This window comes from Nannobrachium achirus (assembly GCF_963921795.1).
Source record: "Nannobrachium achirus genome assembly, chromosome: 11".
Taxonomy (NCBI): Eukaryota; Metazoa; Chordata; class Actinopteri; order Myctophiformes; family Myctophidae; genus Nannobrachium; species Nannobrachium achirus.
The window spans coordinates 35,384,895-35,406,737 of NC_137820.1; the positions used below are offsets into that span (position 1 = coordinate 35,384,895).

Genomic DNA, 21,843 nt, shown 5'->3' on the forward strand with positions numbered 1-21,843 from the left:
CGGCTAGCAGCCTGCTAGCCATGGTCCCAAAGAAGTGCGGCCTTCCCAGCTGCAAAGGACTCATCGCCAACGAAGACACCCACCCGTTCTGCATTGTCTGCATGGGGGTAGGACACGCCCTGTCTTCTCTGTCCCCTCCGGCCCCGGCCACGGGTATGAACTGTGCTGACTGCCTCCAGTACGACGTTCCAGCCCTCAAGGCCCGCTACGAGATCGCTGCCGCAGGCTACGGCCTCCACACCACGGTCTCCGCCGGAACCCTCCCAGACACCTCTCCTCGTGTGCCGGACAGCGGCACAAGACCCAGACTCTATCCCCATGGACGAGCTCTCGGTGCTGGAACGTGCTACCATCCGTTGCGGCCTGGAGCTACCGCTCGGAGACCCCGGGCTAGAGTTCCCATCCTTGGCCAGGATGTGGAGCCCTCCCCCCCGCCACGCATGGATAAGCTCCCGAGGCCTATATGGGGAGATGCGTCATGACCCAAGGAATCCAGGGAAAAAATATTTTTAATTTTCCGACCTACGGTTCAAGAGTTACAGGCCAAAACGTAAAGTGGGGTGTTATGGCGCCACCATGCGGCCAAATGACACAATTATTTTTTATTTAATCCTTGAAAGCATTATGAACCTCCTCTCCAAGTCTTGAAACTCTAGCCCCTATGGTTTGCGAGAGACAAATAATTGAATGTGAGTTTTTGCAATTCCCATTATAAGTCAATGGGGAAAATTAATTCACTAATAAATTAATATCAATTAAACTATAGAACCTTTCTCTTAGAAAAGTAATAGCCCACGATTCCTGAAAAAGCCGGTCGATTTGACATATGGCGCGAGTGTGTGGTGGCAAAACTGTGGGACTAGTGGCGTGCCGAAGTTTAGGAAGTTCAGGCTACATACACACAGACAGACACACACACACACACACACACACAGACCCACACGGCCACGTATAGGGAGCCTGTGCTTCACACAGCTCCAAAAATAGAAAAAATAGCTGATCTACAAGCACATTTTTCTTCTGCCAAATCGCAGCCTGGAAATCTACTGTCTTGCAAATTGCAGGACGTGTGATGTTTTGAAATGGCACATCTGAAGTTTAAACTGGCAAGTTCAAAAGGATCCCTGGATACTAAGCCTTATATGAATTAACACATTATAATTGCCCTCTACATCAAAAATTAAAAACACCTTAAATATTTTAAGTCAATTAGAAGCAGTTCATCTTTTACCCAAGGGGCACAACGCCCGCCTCTCTCTGTGAGTGTGCATGCTTGTGCGTGTGCGTGGGCGTGCACGTGCACGTGCACGTGTGCGTGTGTGTGTGTGTGTGTGTGTGTGTGTGTGTGTGTGTGTGTGTGTGCGTGTGTGTGTGTGTGTGTGTGTGTGTGTGTGTGTGTACATACACACAGTGTCCGTTGTCACACAGGCCGTGTCCAGAGCACATCCAGGGACATCCAGGAGCCAGCAGGACGTTGTCCAGAGCCCAGCCCTCTGCCCCGGGGGTGAAATGGGTCTGGATCCACCGGAACCGAGTCCTGGGGGAACTGACGCACACACACACGCACGCACGAGCATACACACACACACACACGCACCATAAAAAAAGAATAACCTTTGTTTATTATCATACCTCCAGACAAGGTCCCCCTATGGGATATCAGCGCCATCTGGCGGTGCAACAGAATAAAACTCATATCCTCCCGTACGAAAAATGTCATTTGTCGGAAGGGCTGTCAATCACAAAACGAGGGCACCGCCCCCGAGTGTATATAAGCCCTATGGGCTATCATGACTTCCTCTTTCCGCACCTCTGCTCCTGCAACTAGAGTGTCGCGAACTCAGCCTTTGTATATTATTCTGTAAAGTTTAGCCTAAAGCGACGGCTAGGAAGTCGGCCACTGGCCTTTATAGAATCCCTCCTGTACGTTACTCTTTTCTCTTCTCTCTACAGTTCGTGGTTGTCTCTTCTCTCGTCTTTGAGTCTTTCCCTTCTTCTTGAGCGTTCTGCCACGTGTTTCCCTGCCGTAGCTTAGCTTCGCTTAGCTTCGTTAGCATCACGATGGCGGCTCGACGGCCCACGGCTAGCAGCCTGCTAGCCATGGTCCCAAAGAAGTGCGGCCTTCCCAGCTGCAAAGGACTCATCGCCAACGAAGACACCCACCCGTTCTGCATTGTCTGCATGGGGGTAGGACACGCCCTGTCTTCTCTGTCCCCTCCGGCCCCGGCCACGGGTATGAACTGTGCTGACTGCCTCCAGTACGACGTTCCAGCCCTCAAGGCCCGCTACGAGATCGCTGCCGCAGGCTACGGCCTCCACACCACGGTCTCCGCCGGAACCCTCCCAGACACCTCTCCTCGTGTGCCGGACAGCGGCACAAGACCCAGACTCTATCCCCATGGACGAGCTCTCGGTGCTGGAACGTGCTACCATCCGTTGCGGCCTGGAGCTACCGCTCGGAGACCCCGGGCTAGAGTTCCCATCCTTGGCCAGGATGTGGAGCCCTCCCCCCCGCCACGCATGGATAAGCTCCCACTGGTCCCAGGTTTTGCGGAGGCCCTGCATTCGACCTGGACCTCGCACAAGGACCCCCCCAAGCTCCCCTTCTTGGTCGACTGCCACGACGCAGAGAAGGCGGGAATCCCCTTGTGCCCTCCCATGGACAAACTGATGGCCCAGTCCCTTATCGGGAGCCTCAAGCCAACCCATGAGCGGACCGGTCCGGGAGGCCGCAGTCCCTTCATCCTGTCTGTGGGGAAAAAGCCTCCTGGTTTTGCCATCGGCTATGACGACAAGCAGTCGTCCAGGGTCAGGAACTCTTACAGATCCTCCGCGCTGGCTGCCAGGACGATGAACGCCACCCAGCTGCTGCTCTCCTCCACCAGGCGCCTCTTTAGCGGGTTGCGAGAGGTGCCTAAAGATACGGCGGAGGAGATCGACAAGTCGCTGCGCATGCTGATGGACCTTAATGTCAACGCCATCGAGTGGCTTGGACACGGTATGGATTACTGCATCCAGGCGGAACGTGCCAGGTGGCTTGAGAAGGTGAAATGCCCTGGCAGTTCCGAAGGGGAGACCGAGAAGGTCCTGCAAGACCTCCCTGGCCACCCTACCTCCCTTATGGGCGGCGGACTGGATCTTCTCCGCCAGGAGGTGGCGGATAAAAAGATCACCTTGGAACTCCTGGAGGCCACGACGGACCCCCAGGTAGGGATGTCCCGATACCACTTTTTTGCTGACCGAGTACGAGTACAAGTACTTCATTGTGAGTACTCGCCGATACCGAGTACCGATACGAGTACAATTAATAATACAAAACAATGTGTTGTCATCCTCACAAATCTTAAAATTAGGGATGTTCCTAGCGACTAATTTCACTGACATGTACACGACAATTTTGAAACCTATTGGGATAACCGAAAATTAATTGATGAATTTATTTATTGACATTAACAAGCAGAAAATAGCCAAAATCTAGCACATTTCAATCTATTAGGCTAAACCTCATTTGAAAAAGATATCAAGAGTATATGAAAGCCTTTTAATAATGTTTATACTATTGGAATCTGCTCCAAAATAATTGATTACATCACCAGTGAAAGACGTAAAACTAGGGCAAGTACCAATTAACTCCCCAGCGCAGCGCAGCTGGACTGACAGGACTCCTCGTTAAGCGACATCTCTCATCTCGCTCATCTCTCATCACTGTTAGGCCTACTTTAAACCATTATTTATGGCATTCGCAGCCAACTTATGACTGAGACTACTTTCTCCATGTTCTCAAAATCTCACCTCAAAATGGATTATTCTTCAGATGAGCGGATCACACTGATGCAACAGGCTCGAGCCGAGCTGCCGAGGTAATGAGTGAGTGATTCACATCCAGTCGCCTTTTTTGGATTTGAATTCTCCATCTAAGGCAAAGCACTCAGACAAACTTTGCATCGTAGCAAGTTTTAAGATTAATGAATGATGAATGATGCTGCTAAATCACTCAATGTAGGCCTACTCATGTTGAAGCTGCAGAAAGACAGACAGACAGCCTGCTGCCGCTGAATGCCAGCGGTCACTCCGTTCAGCGTGCACCAAGGGTGTCGCACCAAATTCTGGGCCCTGGGTACAAGGATTCACTGCTGGCCCCCCATGAATGTTCTTCATGGGGTATTTAAAAAATAGCAGATCTGCAAGCTTGCAGTGCGGCACTGTGAGCTTGCATATCTGCTATTTTTCAATAGCAAAAGTATAAAATAATTAAGGCCCTGGCTTTCACCTTGAGCCCCAGTAACCCAGTCCCACTTTTCTCCCCCTTGTGACGCCCCTGTTCGGTATCGGCCGCTGCCGGCAGAAGTATCGGGCGAGTACGAGTACAGCAAAATAGGGTTGTATCGGCGCGAGTACCGATACCGCGAGTACCGATACCGCATCCCTACCCCCAGGGGCCCAGAAAGGAGAAGAGGCAGGGACGAAGCAAGGCCCTCGGTCAGGCTGACAGAGGGCGCTCTTCCTCCAAGCAGGGGAAACCCAACAATCCCCCTAGGACCCCCTCCTCCTCCTCCGCGGGACCCCCCCGCACTGCAGCGGGGGCTCCGGCCCGCTCCCAATCCCGCCACCCTCCCAGGCACGGGATACCGGCCAGCTCCCACAAGGCCCGTGGGAAGCCGCCGCGAAAGTGACACTGGACTTTGGCGGGGTCCCCCTGAACTTTCAGGGGACCCCCCCTCTCAAGCGCAAACGGGTGAACAGTATGGACAATATTTCTCATGCCAAGAAAATAATGTTTACGTCTCCTCTGTGCTCTCCTCCAGTGCCTGTAATAAAGAGTGTGTTGATAAAACAATGCCTGTTTCTTTCGACTCCACCTGCTTTAGTACAGACGACCCCATTTTGCATGAATTTAGCCAGTGTAGAGAAGTCCAGGCTGGAATTTCTTTCCACTCAGAAAAAATCGCTTTCTCCAGTCACGCAGACAGGGTACAAGCAGAATATTTCTCATTGCAAAATGTTCCCAGACAAGCTAATTCCTATTCACAGTGGTATAGTTTCACTAGTGTGCAATACCCCTCTGTCTCCACTGAGCGGCACTGCAATGCCGAGTCTAGTTCAGGACAGGAGTTTGGTTTTAGCGTCAGGGAAGAAGCCAGCACATCTCAACACCCAGGGTTGGCCTCGTCTTCCCAGCGGGAAGCATATAAAGGCCTTAGAACAGGTTGTAAACGTAAATACAATTCCCCGAGCCGGGGATTATGTTACTTATGCGATAAACCCTGTCCCCCGGGCTCCACGCTATGTGCCGCCTGTATTTTTAACAAGCTAGGCTTCTCGGAGGTCACGTGTCCGTCTCCCACCGGATACGGAAATAAGCGTACCGGAGACGGAAACGCTCTTTCCGTCGGTGTCCCCGCGCTTCCCAGCCCGGCGACTAGTGGATACGGAAACGTGCCCCCCGGATACGGAACCTCTCGGTCCCGTCCTTCCTCTCCCTCTCGGCCCAGTAGTCCCGCTAATGCGGTACAACCCCAAGGCTTCTCCGTTGCTCAGCAACACGTTAGCACAGTGTGCGGAGCAATGGAAGCGTTGCAATCCGAATCAGTGGGTGTTTCGGACAGTGACACGGGGCTACAGACTACAGTTCGCGGAAATACCCTCCCTCTCCAGCAAGGTTATTTACACTCGAGCCCGCGGCTTGAAAGCGGATGCCTTGAGGGAGGAGATAAGCTCACTATTGCGCAAGGGCGCTATAGTGGAGTTATCCCGCGACCAGAGCCGTTTAGGCTTCTGGAGCCGTTATTTTCTGGTCCAGAAAAAAGGGGGGGGCTGCGTCCGATAATGGACTTACGTGCTCTGAACAAGCACTTGAAAAAGTTCAAATTCAGGATGCTGACGTCAGAGTCTCTGATGAGATCAGTGAGACAGGGGGATTTCCACTGTTCAGTGGATCTGAAGGACGCTTATCAGCACATCCTCATTTATCCCCCACACAGGAAGTTCCTGCGGTTCGCCTTCGAGGGGCGCCTGTACGAGTACACGTCCTCCCCTTCGGTCTTTCCCTGAGCCCACGGGTTTTCGTGAAAGTGACCGAGGCGGCCATTGCTCCACTGAGGCATCAGGGAGTCAGACTCGCAAATTAAATAGACGATTGGATGATTTCCGCCGCCTCCTGCTCAGAAGCGGCGCGCCATACCAATCTGGTGTTGTCACACCTGAAGGCCTTGGGTTTCAACGTCAATTTTGGCAAAAGCATGTTGTCACCCTCCCAGCAGATTTCCTTTATAGGGATATCTCTGGACTCGGCCACAATGTCCGCCCGCCTCTCACCGGAGAGGGTGGACAGGTTTCTGACTTGTCTCCGCTCCTTCCAACTGAACCAGGTGGTCAGGTACAAGGAGTGCATGAAGTTAGCTGGGCTGATGGCATCAGCGGTGCAACTTCTGCGTCTGGGCAGGTTTCACATGAGACCTTTCCAGCGGTGGACACTGGCGCTCAGGATTCCTTCCCTGCAAGGGTACAGGAAGGTGACGGTCAGCCAGGTCTGCATGGACGCTCTGGTCCCATGGTGGGGCGCCACCCACGAGGGGCGTTCAGCCAGGGGTCTCTGGACCCCGGCCATGTTAGAGCACCACATCAATTATCTGGAGTTAATGGCGATCTACTTGGCGCTCAAGCATTTCGAGCCATTTCTTCTGGGTTGTCATGTTCTGGTCAGGACGGACAACACGGCGGCCCTGTATTATCTCAACAAACAGGGTGGCCTCTGCTCGCGCACGCTGGATCAGCTGGCGCGCGAGATGACCCTCTGGTGCTTGCCTCGCTTGAGGTCCATCAGAGCCTCCCATGTTCCGGGCCTTCAGAACGGCGGCGCCGATCTGTTGTCCAGGGGGGAGCCTCGCTACGAGGATTGGTCTCTCCACCCTGCGGTGGTGAAGCAGATTTTCTCCAGGTTCGGTCAACCTCGAGTCGATCTCTTTGCCTCCCAGGAGAACGCGAAGTGTCCCCTTTACTTCTCAGTGAGGGGACCTTCTCCTCTGGGGACGGACGCGTTTGCTTACGAGTGGCCAGAGGGCCTTCTCTACACGTTCCTGCCCCTGGAACTGATCCTTCCCACTCTGGAGAGGGTCAGATGTTCCAACCGGGAGGTTCTTCTAGTAGCACCGTCCAGGGGAGTGTGGAGGTCTCTGATCACCCCACTGCTCTCTCGACCCCCTTGGCAGCTCCCCTTGCACAGGGATCTGCTGCGTCAGGCAGGGGACGAGATCTTCCATCCAGACCCACGGGGTCTAGACCTGTGGGTTTGGCCCGTGAGAGGGAGAACCTGTTAGCAGCAGGCTTCTCACCGACGGTTGTAGCCACTATTCAGAGTGCTAGAGCCCCCTCCACTAGGGCTGTGTACGATGGAAGGTGGAATGCCTTTTTGGACTGGTGTGAGCTACAGGAGCCACCTGTAGTGGCTCACTTGGCTCCGGCCCAGAGGGTGTTAGATTTCCTGCAGGATCGCCTGGACCTTGGTCTGGCGTTCTCTACACTGAGGGGTTATTTAGCGGCTATTGATGCCTGCCACCTGGGGGTGGCAGGTAAAGGCCTTTCTAAAATCCCTGAGGTGGTCCAGTTCATGCATGGTGTTGACCATTTGAGACCTGTGACCAGAGCTTTGTTTCCTGCTTGGGATCTACAAGTGGTTCTTGAGGGCCTATGCAAGGCACCCTTTGAACCAATTGGGAGGACCTCTTTGAAACATTTAAGTTTCAAGACAGCTCTTTTGCTTGCCTTGTCTACGGCTAAGCGTGTGAGCGACCTTCATGCGCTCTCTGTGAGCCCTGATTGTATGAGGTTTCTCAATAATGACTCCAAGGTTCTTCTTAAACCTCATTTGAGTTTTATTCCTAAGAACCGAGTGATCCCGAAGGAACCTGTTGGTTTGACGGCTTTCCATCCTCCTCCGTTTGCATCAGAGGAGGATAGGCATCTTCATTGTCTTTGTCCGGTTAGGGCCCTAAAGGCCTACTGTGACAGGACGGTGGACAGCAGGTCTACTTCTCAGCTTTTCGTGGTCATGAATGCCCGTCAGCGAAAGGCGGTGTCCAAACCCACTCTGTCGAGATGGATTGTGGATGCTATTAGGTTGGCTTACACCCGTGCTGGGTCTGAAGTGCCGGAAGCACTTAAGGCCCACAGTACTAGGGGTGTGTCGACCTCTTGGGCTTTGTCCAAAGGTGTCTCTATTGAGGAGATTTGTGCGGCGGCGAATTGGTCTTCGCCGTCCACCTTTGCGACCTACTATCACCTGGACGTTGCGCCTTCTGCTATGGCGCATACGGTTCTGGGTGCTGCTGCCCCGCCTACTGTGTAGTGGGGCGGCTCTCTCCCCTTCCTGGGACAGCATGCTACTGTCTCTAGGATACCTGGGGGGGGACCCTGAGTTTTTCCCTTATATTACTGTAGTATTATAAGGTGGGCCCGTGTCTGCCCTTAGTGCATAAGGCAGGCTTCGGTCTGTCAGGGTCTCTTTTCTGTCTGAACACGCCCAGGCCATGTGGGTCTGGGTCGGGCCAGTCCTGAGAGGGGTCACGTCGGTTGACGAGACCTCCTTCCGGGGGTGGTCGGTGTACACGACAGTCTTGTCGGTTCATGGCTTCTCGGGGAGTTTATGAGTCCCATAGGGGGACCTTGTCTGGAGGTATGATAATAAACGTATAGGTTCCGAACGGAACCCTGTTTATTTAATACTGGAGGACAAGGTCCCCCGAATTAAGCCCCTCGGTTCGCTAGTTGCGGGCAGAGGTGCGGCTTTAGAGGAAGTCATGATAGCCCATAGGGCTTATATACACTCGGGGGCGGTGCCCTCGTTTTGTGATTGACAGCCCTTCCGACAAATGACATTTTTCGTACAGGAGGATATGAGTTTTACTCTGTTGCACCGCCAGATGGCGCTGATATCCCATAGGGGGACCTTGTCCTCCGGTATTAAATAAACAGGGTTCCGTTCGGAACCTATACGTTTAACGGTTTTCAACTTTTTTCTTTTCACAGAATCAAAGGTTTTATGGTCATGGGCCACCAGGATGTTGGATGGCTTGATTCTAGGCTTAGCATAATTGTTACAGATATTTTTGTAAATGTCTATGGGGAAAAACATCTCCAGTATGCACTTGATTATGCACTTGAATAGCCGACCTCCAAGCTCACAACGCGTCGCAGCGTGACAATGGCCCTCTCTGTGTAGAAATCCATGACGTACGCCACATCTCCAGTATGCACTTGATTATGCTTAGTTCAGTGTGGTATCAAGCACTGAAAATAGCCGATCATAGGTCTGCTATTTATGATATTTTCACCAAAAGGCCCTTTTAGAGGCCCCTGCCTCTCTAACATTCTCTGCACGTCCCTGCTTGGTAAGAAACGTGGCGTTAATCCTCTTACTTGGCGGCGCTGGGCAGGTAGACGGTGATCCTCCTCCAGTGCTTGTACTGGGTGGAGGTGTAGATGGAGCTCTGGGTGTAGCCGGCACAGCCGATGGCCGGAGGGACGCACTCGGGCTGGATGAGGCTCCAGCTGCGGCCGCAGTCCGTGGAGAACTCCAGACGCACGCCGTGCGAGAAGGACGTGGACTTGCTGCAGCCCATGCTGATGGAGAACTGCAGGAAGGACGAGCCCGACACCTCAAAGTCCCACGTCTCTGCGTAGCGCGGCTTCTCTGGAACACGAACAAATGTGCCCTTTTAGAAATGTCAGCCCCTGCCTCTCTAACATTACCTGCACGTCCCTGATCAACAAGGCTATCTCATGAATGACATCTTACAACGTGCACCACAATGACATAGATTTTACAGAAGTGACTTTTGGCAAATAAAGACTGGACACAAAATGCTGTTCTACCACTAGAGGGCAATATGGTCTACAACATAAGGGAACGTAGCAGCTACTACAATAAGACACATGACATGTTTTCACCTCCTTGAAGGAGGAATATAATAATCTCTAATATATGTGTCCAAAACAATTACTTTTCAGGAAATGTGAAACAGAACATGTGTTCCAATGGATCCAATGTAGCTAATGTCACAAGCTCTTGTTTCATTGGTTCAACCCACAGAAGGACTTTCACTTTAAACATTTCCAAGAATGACAAAAGAAAATAGCAGATCTACAAGCTCAGTGCAGTTCTTCTCGGATACATTCTGGTTTTTACACATCATAAAAAACAAACATGGGATCAGAGGTTGTAGAATCTGAACCCAGGCAGACCAGAGTGGATAAAACATGCACCTATTTTATACCTGCCTCGCAGGTATAAAATAGGTGCATGTTTTTTTGCACCTTGTAGATCAGCATTTTTTTTAATCTATTTTCAAAGCAGTCCTAAAATGTTGTTGTCCACTATAGTAACACATAACCTGTGTGTGTGTGTGTGTGTGTGTGTGTGTGTGTGTGTGTGTGTGTGTGTGTGTGTGTGTGTGTGTGTGTGTGTGTGTGTGTGTGCGTGCGTGCGTGCGTGCGTGCGTGCGTGCGCGCGCGCGTGCGTGCGTGCGTGCACGTGACAATGTTATGTGTGCGAAGTCTTACTGTCTATGGCTTCGGAATGGAAGGTCAGCGCGGTGTCCAGGGACAGACAGTCCACGGTCACCTCTCCACCCTGCACGCGGTACCAGTTGCTTCGCAGAGGACTGGAACCGTCAAACTTATCGTGGAAGCCCGACCTGGAGCTGTCGTTCATCCCTACGAAGACCTCATCCAACCCCCACTGAGCAGAATGTTTACCTGAGAGAGAGAGAGAGAGAGAGAGAGAGAGAGAGAGAGAGAGAGAGAGAGAGAGAGAGAGAGAGAGCTTACTAAAGGTTGAACAATGACATAATACAGTAGATGTGTTAGGGAGACTGAATAAATATGTGTTTAATGCTATAATAAACAACTTTAAGAAACTTGTAAGGGTTTTATTAATGCTCAAGCGGTCTATAAACTGTAAACAAGTTGCTTAAAATGTTATAATCTAACAATACTGTTAATGTTAACAATGCTATTATTACGATTTGGAGAGCATTATTGACACAATAACGTCAACGTTATTACGTCTTATTAACTGTTAATTAATTCTTATTTAAAGTATGTTTGTCTAAAGCAGTGGTTCTCAACCTTTTCAGGCCACGACCCCCAAAATAATAATATTTGAACTGGGGACCCCAAGCACAAGCATTAAGAGTTGAGGCATTACATTTTGTATATCACGGTTCTATTGTGAAAATAGCAGATCTGCATGCTCACAACGCCTTGCGTTGCGAGGTGTAGTGAGCATGTAGATCTTCACAACTTCTGCCTCTAATATTTGACAAGTTGGCTTAAACTTTATGTTGGTTTGTTTACTGTTGAGTGAATAACAATGTTGTACATTAACCTAATCATTTGGGGACCCCCCAAAATAATTTTGGGACCCCCTGGGGGTCCTGACCCCCAGGTTGAGAACCACTGGTTTAAACTACTGTGTGTGCATGCGAGTGCTCACCCTGTTGGGGTTGCCACCATCTGAACACGGTGTAGGGGGTCTTGGCGGAGGGTGGCAGCTCTATGGTGACCACCTGCGGCTCCAGGAAGGAGCTGAAGTCCAGCTCTCTGAGGAAGTGCCACTGCACGCCGTTGTTGGTGGAGAACTGAACGATGACACCTAGTGGCACAAGACCCACATGACACACAGGTTGCTACCACACAACACAGCCATGTCCTTAACACACAGGGTGCGCTGCTATCACAATTAAAGTCGGGATTTCAAATCCGACCGCCGAGTTCTCTTCCCAACATAAGTCGGGATATAACGTTTCCTATTGTAAACCGTAGCCACGGCACCCGGCACTGAAGCAAAAACTCAAATCCCCATAATCCATCTGGAGAATACAGAATCAGGAAGTATAATCCACCGTTGGAAGCAATGGAATGATCTGCAGGAGAATGGCTTTAACTCGGAATCTATCTCCAGATCGTGTGAATGGCCACGTTTATAGTTTTTCTTTACCGGGTGAAAGAAAAGACGAATCGCTGTTTGTCCAAATGTAATCGAATTACTTCCGGGATCAGTGGTGCGTTCATGGAGCCTCGAAAATCAGGTAAAAACACTGAAAAACCATGGCAGAAGCTATCAAATTAATTCATCATATACCTGGCAACCACAGTCTGTACTTTTTTTATATATGTATACTGTACTTATGACTTTCTCTCTATTGTCGGGCCATTGCGTGCAGACTCTATTCAGTCTGCAATGTCAGTAGTATCAGAGTTGCTTCTCACCTTCGTTGCGTGAGCGAGGCCTGGTGCAGGTGGGACCCAGACTCTTGCTACCGATACGGATGTAGAACTGAACCAGCCTGTAGGGGGAGACAAAAATACACAACGATCGAACATGTAACTGAACCGGAGTTTGAATAGTGTCGCTGTCAAGTGGACGCCTTGTGTCCAAAACCTTTCAGGATTATCTTGAAAACAAGTTAATATTTTTTTGATGTCATTGTGGGAATGCACGATAAGCCAATCAAATTAATTAATTTGACTGTTACTTACTGTATGTCTGTACAATGTACATTACCTTCCCATCGCCCGCAGGGTCGCCCTTGCGGGGTCATGCTCAAGCTCCCTCAACCCCATGTTCCCTCAGCCCTATGTTCCCTCAGACCTATGTTCCCTCAGCCCTATGTTCCCTCACTCCCTAACATTTTATTATACCCTATGTTCCCTCAACCCTATGTTTCCTCCAGCCCTATGTTCCCTCAATTCCAAAATAGACCCTATGTTCCCTCAGCCCTATGTTCCCCCAACCCAAAAATAGACCCTATGTTCCCTCAGCCCTATGTTCCCTCAGCCCAAAATAGACGGTGCCATGGCATTTTGAGGGTGGGGGAAATTCTAATTTTTTGAGAAAAAATCTCAAAAAATGCCACATCGCAACCACTTTTTGAGCTTGTAGATCTGCTGTTTTTTGTTACTTTTATGCGACACCGTAGTATGAAGAAGTAGGGCACTCATTCATGAAAAACTATAAAAACTTAAAATATGGAGATACAAGGTTTCTGCCCGACAAAACAGGTGATCGCTAACGTAAAACATTGGCTGCTATGGTAAAACAAGTGGTTTCTAGGGTAAATATGTGTTTGCTAAGGTAAAACAGTGGCACCTGCTTGCAGGGGTAATACAGAGGTAGCTACTAGCTAGGGTCACAGGTGGTTGCTTGGGTAAAACAGGCATTTCCACAAGTGGTCCAAAGGTCCATAAAAACTATCAAACATCAATTAACCAGGAATGTTGGTGAAGCTATGCACCAATAAACCACAAGGAATCTCAACCATGGCCACTGAGGAGACTCACACAAGTCTATGTGAGAGAGTGGGCAGCGGCGGGAGAAAAGGTGGCAAGCCCCTCCCCATTTCAACAATTAAACATAAACAAGCATATTCACATGAACAATGGGGAAGTAACAACCATATTTGGGGGAAATATAATTTTTATATGCACAGATTTATATATAAATTTGTACTAGCCCAGTAGCCCTGTGGGAGCAGAAAAGTTGCTTTCTGAGGGCTGCAAGAGCGGGTCCATGCTCAAGCTCCCTCAGCCCTATGTTCCCTCAGCCTTATGTTCCCTCAGCCTTATGTTCCCTCAGCCCTATGTTCCCTCAGCCCTATGTTCCCTCATCCCAAAATAGGACCCTATGTTCCCTCAGCCCTATGTTCCCTCAGACCAAAAATCTCAGTCCCCCATGGCATTGTTTCCGATGTCTCATTGTTCTGACGCCCCATTCGTCCGATGCTGGTGAATGCTAACCTGGTGAATGCTAACCTGCCGACGCTGTTGAATGCTAACCTGGTGAATGCTGACCTGCCAACGCTGGTGAATGCTAACCTGTGAATGCTGACCTGCCGACACTGGTGAATGCTAACCTTTTGAATGCCGGTGAATGCTAACCTTGTGAATGCTGACCTGCCGATGCTGGTGAATGCTAACCTGGTGAATGTTAACCTGAAGAATGCTAACCTGATGACACTGGTGAATGCTAACCTGGTTAATGTTAACCTGGTGAATGATAACCCTAACATCAGTAAAACTATGCCTAAACCTAACCCTGCAGGACTAAAGAGATGTCAGACTTATGGGCAGTCCCCTAATAGGCCCTATGTTCCCTCAGCCCACACATTTTTCTTTACACCTGTGTTGATGGTAACCACAACATCAAATTATACGTGCACTGTTGAGAGCACATGTTCTGGGGATACTTACACGTGTACAACATGTTGCAAGGGATTTTCCGTTTTGGTTAGAACTGATTAACTTTGTATTTAACACAGAAAGAAGGCTAATAGCGACCGTCAGGTCGCAGTTACTATCAAAACCTCCATTGGCTATCTGTTAGTCCGTCAGTCAGTCAGTCTGTCTGTCACACGTCACGTCACACTTTTGCCCTACTCATATCTCCGCCATCGTTGCCCCTATCCATGCCAAACATTGCACACACACTCCTTGGCAGCCAAACCACAACCTCCACCCCTGAGCTCCAGGGACCCCCAGGGACCCCCTGCCGCCACCGCCAAAAAGTAAAAAAAATGACCAAATAACCACCCCAACGGGGCTGCTCACAGGGAATTCCCGGGGACCACCAACTCCTGGTGCTACAGAACGGATGCAAAAGTGTTTTTTACACTTTTGTGTTTTAAATAAATTTTTGGACGCTGCTCCAACACATTTTGCCCTAAAATCACGCTGCGACCTGGCGGTCGCTTATCTCCCGACTAGGGAGTCTTACTGGTATAAGATAACTTTGTATTGTAAATTCCAAATATATATTCCACAGCAATGCTGGACTAGCATCATGACACCCTGGGGTGCTGCGGGAACCACTTTTAGGAACCCTGGCCTAGGGCAGGCATAAAATGTCTGATCAATAAAACTATATTCTAAGAATTTCCCCCACCCTCAAAATGCCATGGCACCGTCTATTTTGGGCTGAGGGAACATAGGGCTGAGGGAACATAGGGTCTATTTTTGGGTTGGGGGAACATAGGGCTGAGGGAACATAGGGTCTATTTTGGAATTGAGGGAACATAGGGCTGGAGGAAACATAGGGTTGAGGGAACATAGGGTATAATAAAATGTTAGGGAGTGAGGGAACATAGGGCTGAGGGAACATAGGTCTGAGGGAACATAGGGCTGAGGGAACATGGGGTTGAGGGAGCTTGAGCATGACCCCGCAAGGGCGACCCTGCGGGCGATGGGAAGGTAATGTACATTGTACAGACATACAGTAAGTAACAGTCAAATTAATTAATTTGATTGGCTTATCGTGCATTCCCACAATGACATCAAAAAAATATTAACTTGTTTTCAAGATAATTTCTTAAGGTGACAGTCCCTTTAAGTTTAAGTGTATAGAGGTATCTAGACATTTCTAAAGTGACAATTTAAGGACTGTTTAATACCTCTAAAATGACAAATTAAACATTGGCCAAGATGTCCAAATATTAGAGGCAGAAATTAGCAGATCTACATGCTCACACCACCTCGTGTTGCGAGGCCTTGTGAGCATGCTATTTTCACAATGGAACCAAGTTATACAAAACGTAATGCCTCAACTAGTGCTCGTCAGGGTGGGTGGGTCCCCAGTTAAAATACCCAGCCACCCCAGTTAAAAAAGTTGAGAACCACTGCTTTACACCACAGGTGCAGGTGGTGTCAGAAGTAGGTTCAGGTGGTGTCCGATGTGGGATCCGTACCGTGTGTTGGTGGTGTCCAGGGGGACAGTGGTGGCTTGTCTTCGCCCAGGGCTGTTGAAGTACAGAGCTTTGCCCTCGCTGATGGTGCCACACCCCCCACCGATCTGCCCGCCGCTCAGACCCTGCCACAGGGGGCTCAGCTTCCCCTCAAAGTCCTCCATGAGCTCCGTGGGCGTGGCTACCGAGGGGACACAGCTGTCCTGCTCCACTGGAGCGAACGCACGCAGGCACGCACGCATGCACACACACAAGCACACACACACACACACACACACACACACACACACACACACACACACAGGTTATTCCTGTGCTCTTCCATCATGAGTGTACTAAATACTAGTGTGAGCGTCGATTTACGTTTCTGCTGGTGGCGCTCTCAAATATCTTGAATGCTAACATCACAACACCTGTATTTTGCAGCTCAAACATTCAACTGGGACCCCCAGGGGTATCTGGGGGGGTTCCAAGGTGTCCCCAGCTAAATGTATTGTTGTTAGGAATGAAATGGACCCTTATGGGTCTGTAACTATGACCCATAAGGCTCGGTATTGCTCTCAGAGTTAAATGACCACAAAATAATTAAACCTTGACATTACATTTAAATCATATAACATGATTGTCTACCTGTGTGTGTGTGTGTGGGGGGGGGGGGGGGGTTACCTGTGTATCCCATGTCACAGAAGCAGACTCCGCTGATGCAGTCTCCATGTCCTCCACAGTGGTTGGGGCAAGGCTCAGAGATGTAAACACCGTCCAAAGCGAAAGCAGGGGCGTCTCTGTGGACACTGCTCTCCTGGAACCACCGGAACCGGGTTTTACTGAGAGGGTCAAAGACAACACGACACAAACAGAGATTACCACAACATGGGAATTGCAGATAACAATACACTGTCGTTGTCCGATGTTGGTCCACTGTTCGCAGTGTGCTAGCGTTAACGTTAGTATTTGTACCTGGCGGCTACGTTGCGCGGGCGCCACCACAGTGACTCTGGTCCACTGTTCACAGTGTACTAGCGTCAGCTTAAGCAGTATATACCTGGCGGCTACGTTGCGCGGCACCACCACGGTGACTCGCGTCCACTGTTCGTAGTCCCCCGTGTTGTAGACGGTGGGCTCCCTCAGCTCGCGGCCGCTACCCTCGCAGCCCCCTGCCGCCCCGGGGGATCCTGGGTAACAGCTCTCCCTCACCAGAGACCAGGTCCGACCGGCGTCGTGAGAAAACTGGAGCAAGACCGGAGCCGAAGAGCTGAACTCTGACTCACAGCCGATGTTCAACTGACAGAGAGAGAGAGAGAGAGAGAGAGAGAGAGAGAGAGAGAGAGAGAGAGAGAGAGAGAGAGAGAGAGAGAGATTATCTCATATTTATTAACAGTAAAAAGGGTTAGGGGTTAACAGTTTAAAACTCAACTGTGATGTTTATAACATTCTTTCACATACTTTGTAGAACGGGATTTCCACATGTTATCATACACAGGTGTGTGTGTGTGTGTGTGTGTGTGTGTGTGTGCAGTGTGTACATATGTGTGTGTGTGCGTGTATGCGTGCATATACCTTAAACTGCAGCGTGTATCCGGGTCGCAGGGCCAGGTCTCGGGTCACAGCCACCCTGTCCCCGTCGGAGCGTCCGAACACCATGGCGGAGGGCGTGGGAGCGCAGAACGTGATGTTAGTGTCGCCCAGGCCCTCGTTACCCAGCATCAACCACACACTCATCTGGTTGAGGGGATAGTCGAATGCTGGCTTCTCATAGAAGTTCTGAAGAGACAGAGAGCGAGAGAGAGAGAGAGAGGACTTTTGATGTTGTTTGTTTGCGACCGTCAGGTCGCAAGTTACTATGACAAGCTCCACCGGCTGTCCCTCCCTCCCTCCGTCTGTCTGTCCTTCACGTCACATCACATTTTTTCCGCCCCACTCTTATCTCCGCCACCGTTACCCCTATCCATGCCAAACTTTGCGCACACACTCCTTGGCTGCCAAACCACAACCCCCAGCCCTGATTTCTCACATGGCCCTCTTCTAGCGCCACCATGAGGCCGATTTTTGCAAACACATTTTTGGACACTGCTCCCTAAAATCATGCAAAGTGGTACACAGTATCTCTAGTCATGTCATCAACATGGATCTTTTCCATTTCCCATATTCCCTCCTGATTGGCTAAGTTTGTGTATGCGACCTGACGGTCGCTTATCTCCCGATTAGGGAGTCTTACTGGTACAACTGAACATGAACAGTGTTGTTCACTTTGTCGACTAAAACAACTATGATGAAAGATGTTTGCAGGGGGAGGGGGGGGGGGGGGGACTAAAAGACAAGTCATTTTAAGTTTGGTTGTCAGGGGTCCTGTTCTGACACAATTTTAGTATATAGGAAGGGGCGTTTCCGTGCAAGATTTGCTATTTTGGACACCTGCTATATCCATGAAAACCTGCGCTACCTGTTACATAGGTGTGGTTTGGCCATTACAGTAATAAAACCAATCACCTAATGCCATTGCCTTTTAGGAGAAGACTGCACAACCCAGCACAACCCAGTGCAATCTTGAGCCCTCTCCCCTTCTGCACATGAAAGAGCGATGTTGCCTTGGAATAAAATGATATCGATACAGAGAATTATCACACACACAATGCTGGTTATAGAGAACTTTAAATTACAGCAGTCTGCTCGTGTTCTGGATTCATTCAATGAAATGGTCTGGTGTGGTTAGCACACGCAGATCAAAGCTTGACAGTGTATGGGTCCATTTGGTTTCATTGTTGTATTAGTCTTTGATAATCTTAACTGGTAACTGCTAATAATAACTCAATATAGCCTATTGTGAGAGTAAAATGAAACCAAATGGACTTTGGCCTGAGAAAGAAGAGATTGCAAGTCTCAGAAACAGTATGGCTGAGCAGGAAGCAGCAAACGCCACCCGCAATAAAGAGAACAAGGACCTCAAAGGGTGGAAGAGATCAAAGACCTAGAAACAAGTCTGGCTGAGAAGGAAGAAGAAAACACTTTCCTCAATGCAGAAATTGCTGACCTCAAAGAGAGTGTCTAAGAAGGAGGAGAACACAGAGCTCAAAGAGACTACCATCAGCTGACACCTCCAAGGCTTCCTGCAGGCAAGATGGAGGGACCAGTGGAAGGCAGTAGAACCATCTAGGCTTGACCACTACGTTGAGGATCCCACAGATGTTCCTGGCCAGCACCTCCCCCGTAAGGAGTGAACAACCCCCGTGTGGGATGTTTCGGTTTAGGAATGCAGAACTGGGGTCTCACAGATTGTGGAACACATGGCCAGCTTTCCTATATAGCGGCCACCGAATCGTAATCGTGGCTCAGTAGACAATATTCACACGGCGGCCATTTTGGCATTTTGCATTGATAAAGAAACAACTTGTCTCTGCCATTTCCTGGATGCCAGAGCAGAACCTCTGCATCATTTTTCACATCGGGCAACCAGGAGATTGATATTTGCCTTTCTTTTACATTTGGTTTGGGTCATACTGGGGGTAAGTGGCTTTAGGGGACAAAGGTCAAAGGTTAAGAGTTTACCTGGGGTAAGGTGGGGTTGGCCATGGGGATGATGTGTTTCTCCCTCTCTGACAGGATGATGACATCATCGATGGCCCACTGGTCGTATCCGTCTCCAGAGTGCAGCGGCTGCCACCAGCGGAACCGACTCGACGGAGTCTTGGACGCCAACGGAAGCTCGTAGTGGACAAACCTGACCAGGAAGAACCAAGCTTATTATAGTCTTTAGACGCCAATGGAAGCTCGTGGTTCAGTGGTTTTCAATCTTTTTCATGTCAAGAACCACCAAAATGTCATTTTGACCATGTATCAAAAATATAATTAAAAAATATATATTTTCAAGATTTCGTTCCGTACAAGCAAACAAATAGATATGCTATTTTTGAATAGCCAATGTATAACATATGGTTAAAGTGATTAAGATTATTGTGAGGTTATATTAACTAATTATGCTGGGTACCCCCTGGACAATTCACCCTTTGTCAGCCTTCTGGTTGGTCACTGACTGACCAACCAGCAGGCTCTTTCTGCCTTGTCCCGCCCTGGTTCTGCCTTTTTTATGTTGAATTTGCTAAAACATCATTTTGGAGGAATAAAAACATTTAAAAAACATGCCCTGTCACTATACTGCCACTGAGAGGCTCCTTTTTACCGAAACGAAGATTAAAATAAGAATTGAAAACAATATGGAGAGAAAGAACTTTTGTCCCACCAAGACACAGCAATCAATGGGTGCAAAGATGCCCCCTTATTACTGACTCCCTATCACTAGCTTATGCCCCCTTATTACTGACTTCCTCCTTACTGCCTTATGCCCCCTTATTACTGACTCCCTACTTATGTAGCTTATGCTCCCTTAATACTGACTCCCTACTGCCTTATGCTCTCTCCCTAATTACTGACTAATAACTACTGCCTTATGTTGCCTTACTACTGACTCCATTTTACCTAATTTTTACCCGTAACTTTTGTGACAATAAAGTTGACTGGACAAAAGATCCAGTTCCAATCTGTTATAAAGGTATCAAAAAGGTGCAATGATTGATTGATTGATTTACTGACTGACTGACTGACTGACTGACTGACTGACTGACTGACTGACTGACTGAAAGGCCGATTTACTCCCTACTGCCTTATGCAGCCTTAAATAAAAGTAAAGCTATAAAGTTTCTTTCTGACCGTGGTTTGGTGAAGTCAGTGAAGTACATCTCAGCGATCAGACTCCAGGTGATTCCTCCATCGTTAGAGTATTGTAACAACACGCCTTCCTCGCGGCTGTCCGCCGCGTTACACTCTGCCCAGTCTCCGCCCACACGCAGGTAGAACTGCACAAACTCCGCCCACTCTGTGTCCAGGTCCCAACTCATCAACTGCCTCAGGCCAGCCTGAAACACGCAGACGCACACGCACACGCACACAACACACACACACACACACACATACACACACACACACACACACACACACAGTCACACAATTATGTGACTGGAAATGCACAATATATCTACACGTATATATATATGAATCAAATAACCAAATATGGACATTTTATAGGGGTTTCAAGTCCTACTGTAAAACATTTGTTTTAGTGTTTTTGGGGACACCTCTTGTACCTCTGTGTCATTACAGAGTTTGTCTATATAATACAGGAAATACAGCTCAAAAAGCAATGCTGACAGGGTCCTAGTGTCCGAGGATATTTTGGAACACACACTGTATTAAAGGGATAGTTCACTAATGGCTATTTACTCGAATACTCGCCCCATGGAGACTTGAATTTATGGAGTTGTTTTTTTTCATTCTTAAGCCAATAATTTGAGGAGACTCTTTATGTCTCCATAGGGAACCACTGCTGTTCGTCAAATTATTGGCTTAGGAATGCGAAAAAAGAAATACAAATAAAATGGTATTTAATCATGTTTAGGCAAGTTGTAAAAGCTTGTAGATCTGCTATTTTCACTACTTGTGTGAGACACTCTTGTATGCTGTAGGTCCAGGACATTCATTAACAAAAACCACACCCAATGTGAAGTGAGCGGTGGTCGTGCTTGCATAACGTCTTCAGACTAGGATTTGAGTCTAGGATGTACAGGCTATGCTACACACACACGTTTTGCTATGGCAAAATGCTGAGGAAAAAGGCTACAGACACACGTACAGCCACTCTATGGAGTGGTTTACCACCGCTCAAAAATACACAATAAGTTGAAATATGAAGATACAATATTTCTGCCTGACAGCAACAATGTACAGGTATGTCAAGGTGATATTTTTACCTTGCTGAAGTAAAGTGAAGACCCGGATGAGACCACCCCACAGCCCAGGTCAGGGGTCACCACCTCTCCACCAATCACCTCCTGCCAGGTGGCCAGCAGTGCATCCTGGGACTCGAAGTCCGACAACACGCTGGAGGAGAGGGGCTGGGAGGGCTGGCAGTCTGCGCCCGAGAAACCTTCATCACACCTGATTGGATGAGAGACAAAGCTTCATCAAACCTGATTGGATGACAGACAAAGCTTCATCACACGTGATTGGATGACAGACAAAGCTTCATCACACGTGATTGGATGCAGACATAGGCTACTTT

At 49.0% G+C, this 21,843-nt stretch overlaps 1 protein-coding gene across 1 annotated transcript in view; it reads right to left on the bottom strand.

Moving 5' to 3' along the window:
- The window catches only part of reln (reelin), a gene marked incomplete at its 5' end in the record, with an annotated part of 143,796 nt that overhangs the window by 33,856 nt on the left and 88,097 nt on the right, over positions 1-21,843 (bottom strand). The window contains 12 exon segments of the mRNA XM_080737038.1: positions 1,406-1,546; positions 9,415-9,688; positions 10,558-10,752; positions 11,492-11,650; positions 12,268-12,344; positions 15,738-15,945; positions 16,401-16,558; positions 16,777-17,015; positions 17,292-17,495; positions 19,278-19,449; positions 20,436-20,641; positions 21,533-21,719. Coding sequence (XP_080593164.1) covers positions 1,406-1,546; positions 9,415-9,688; positions 10,558-10,752; positions 11,492-11,650; positions 12,268-12,344; positions 15,738-15,945; positions 16,401-16,558; positions 16,777-17,015; positions 17,292-17,495; positions 19,278-19,449; positions 20,436-20,641; positions 21,533-21,719 — 2,220 coding nt within the window.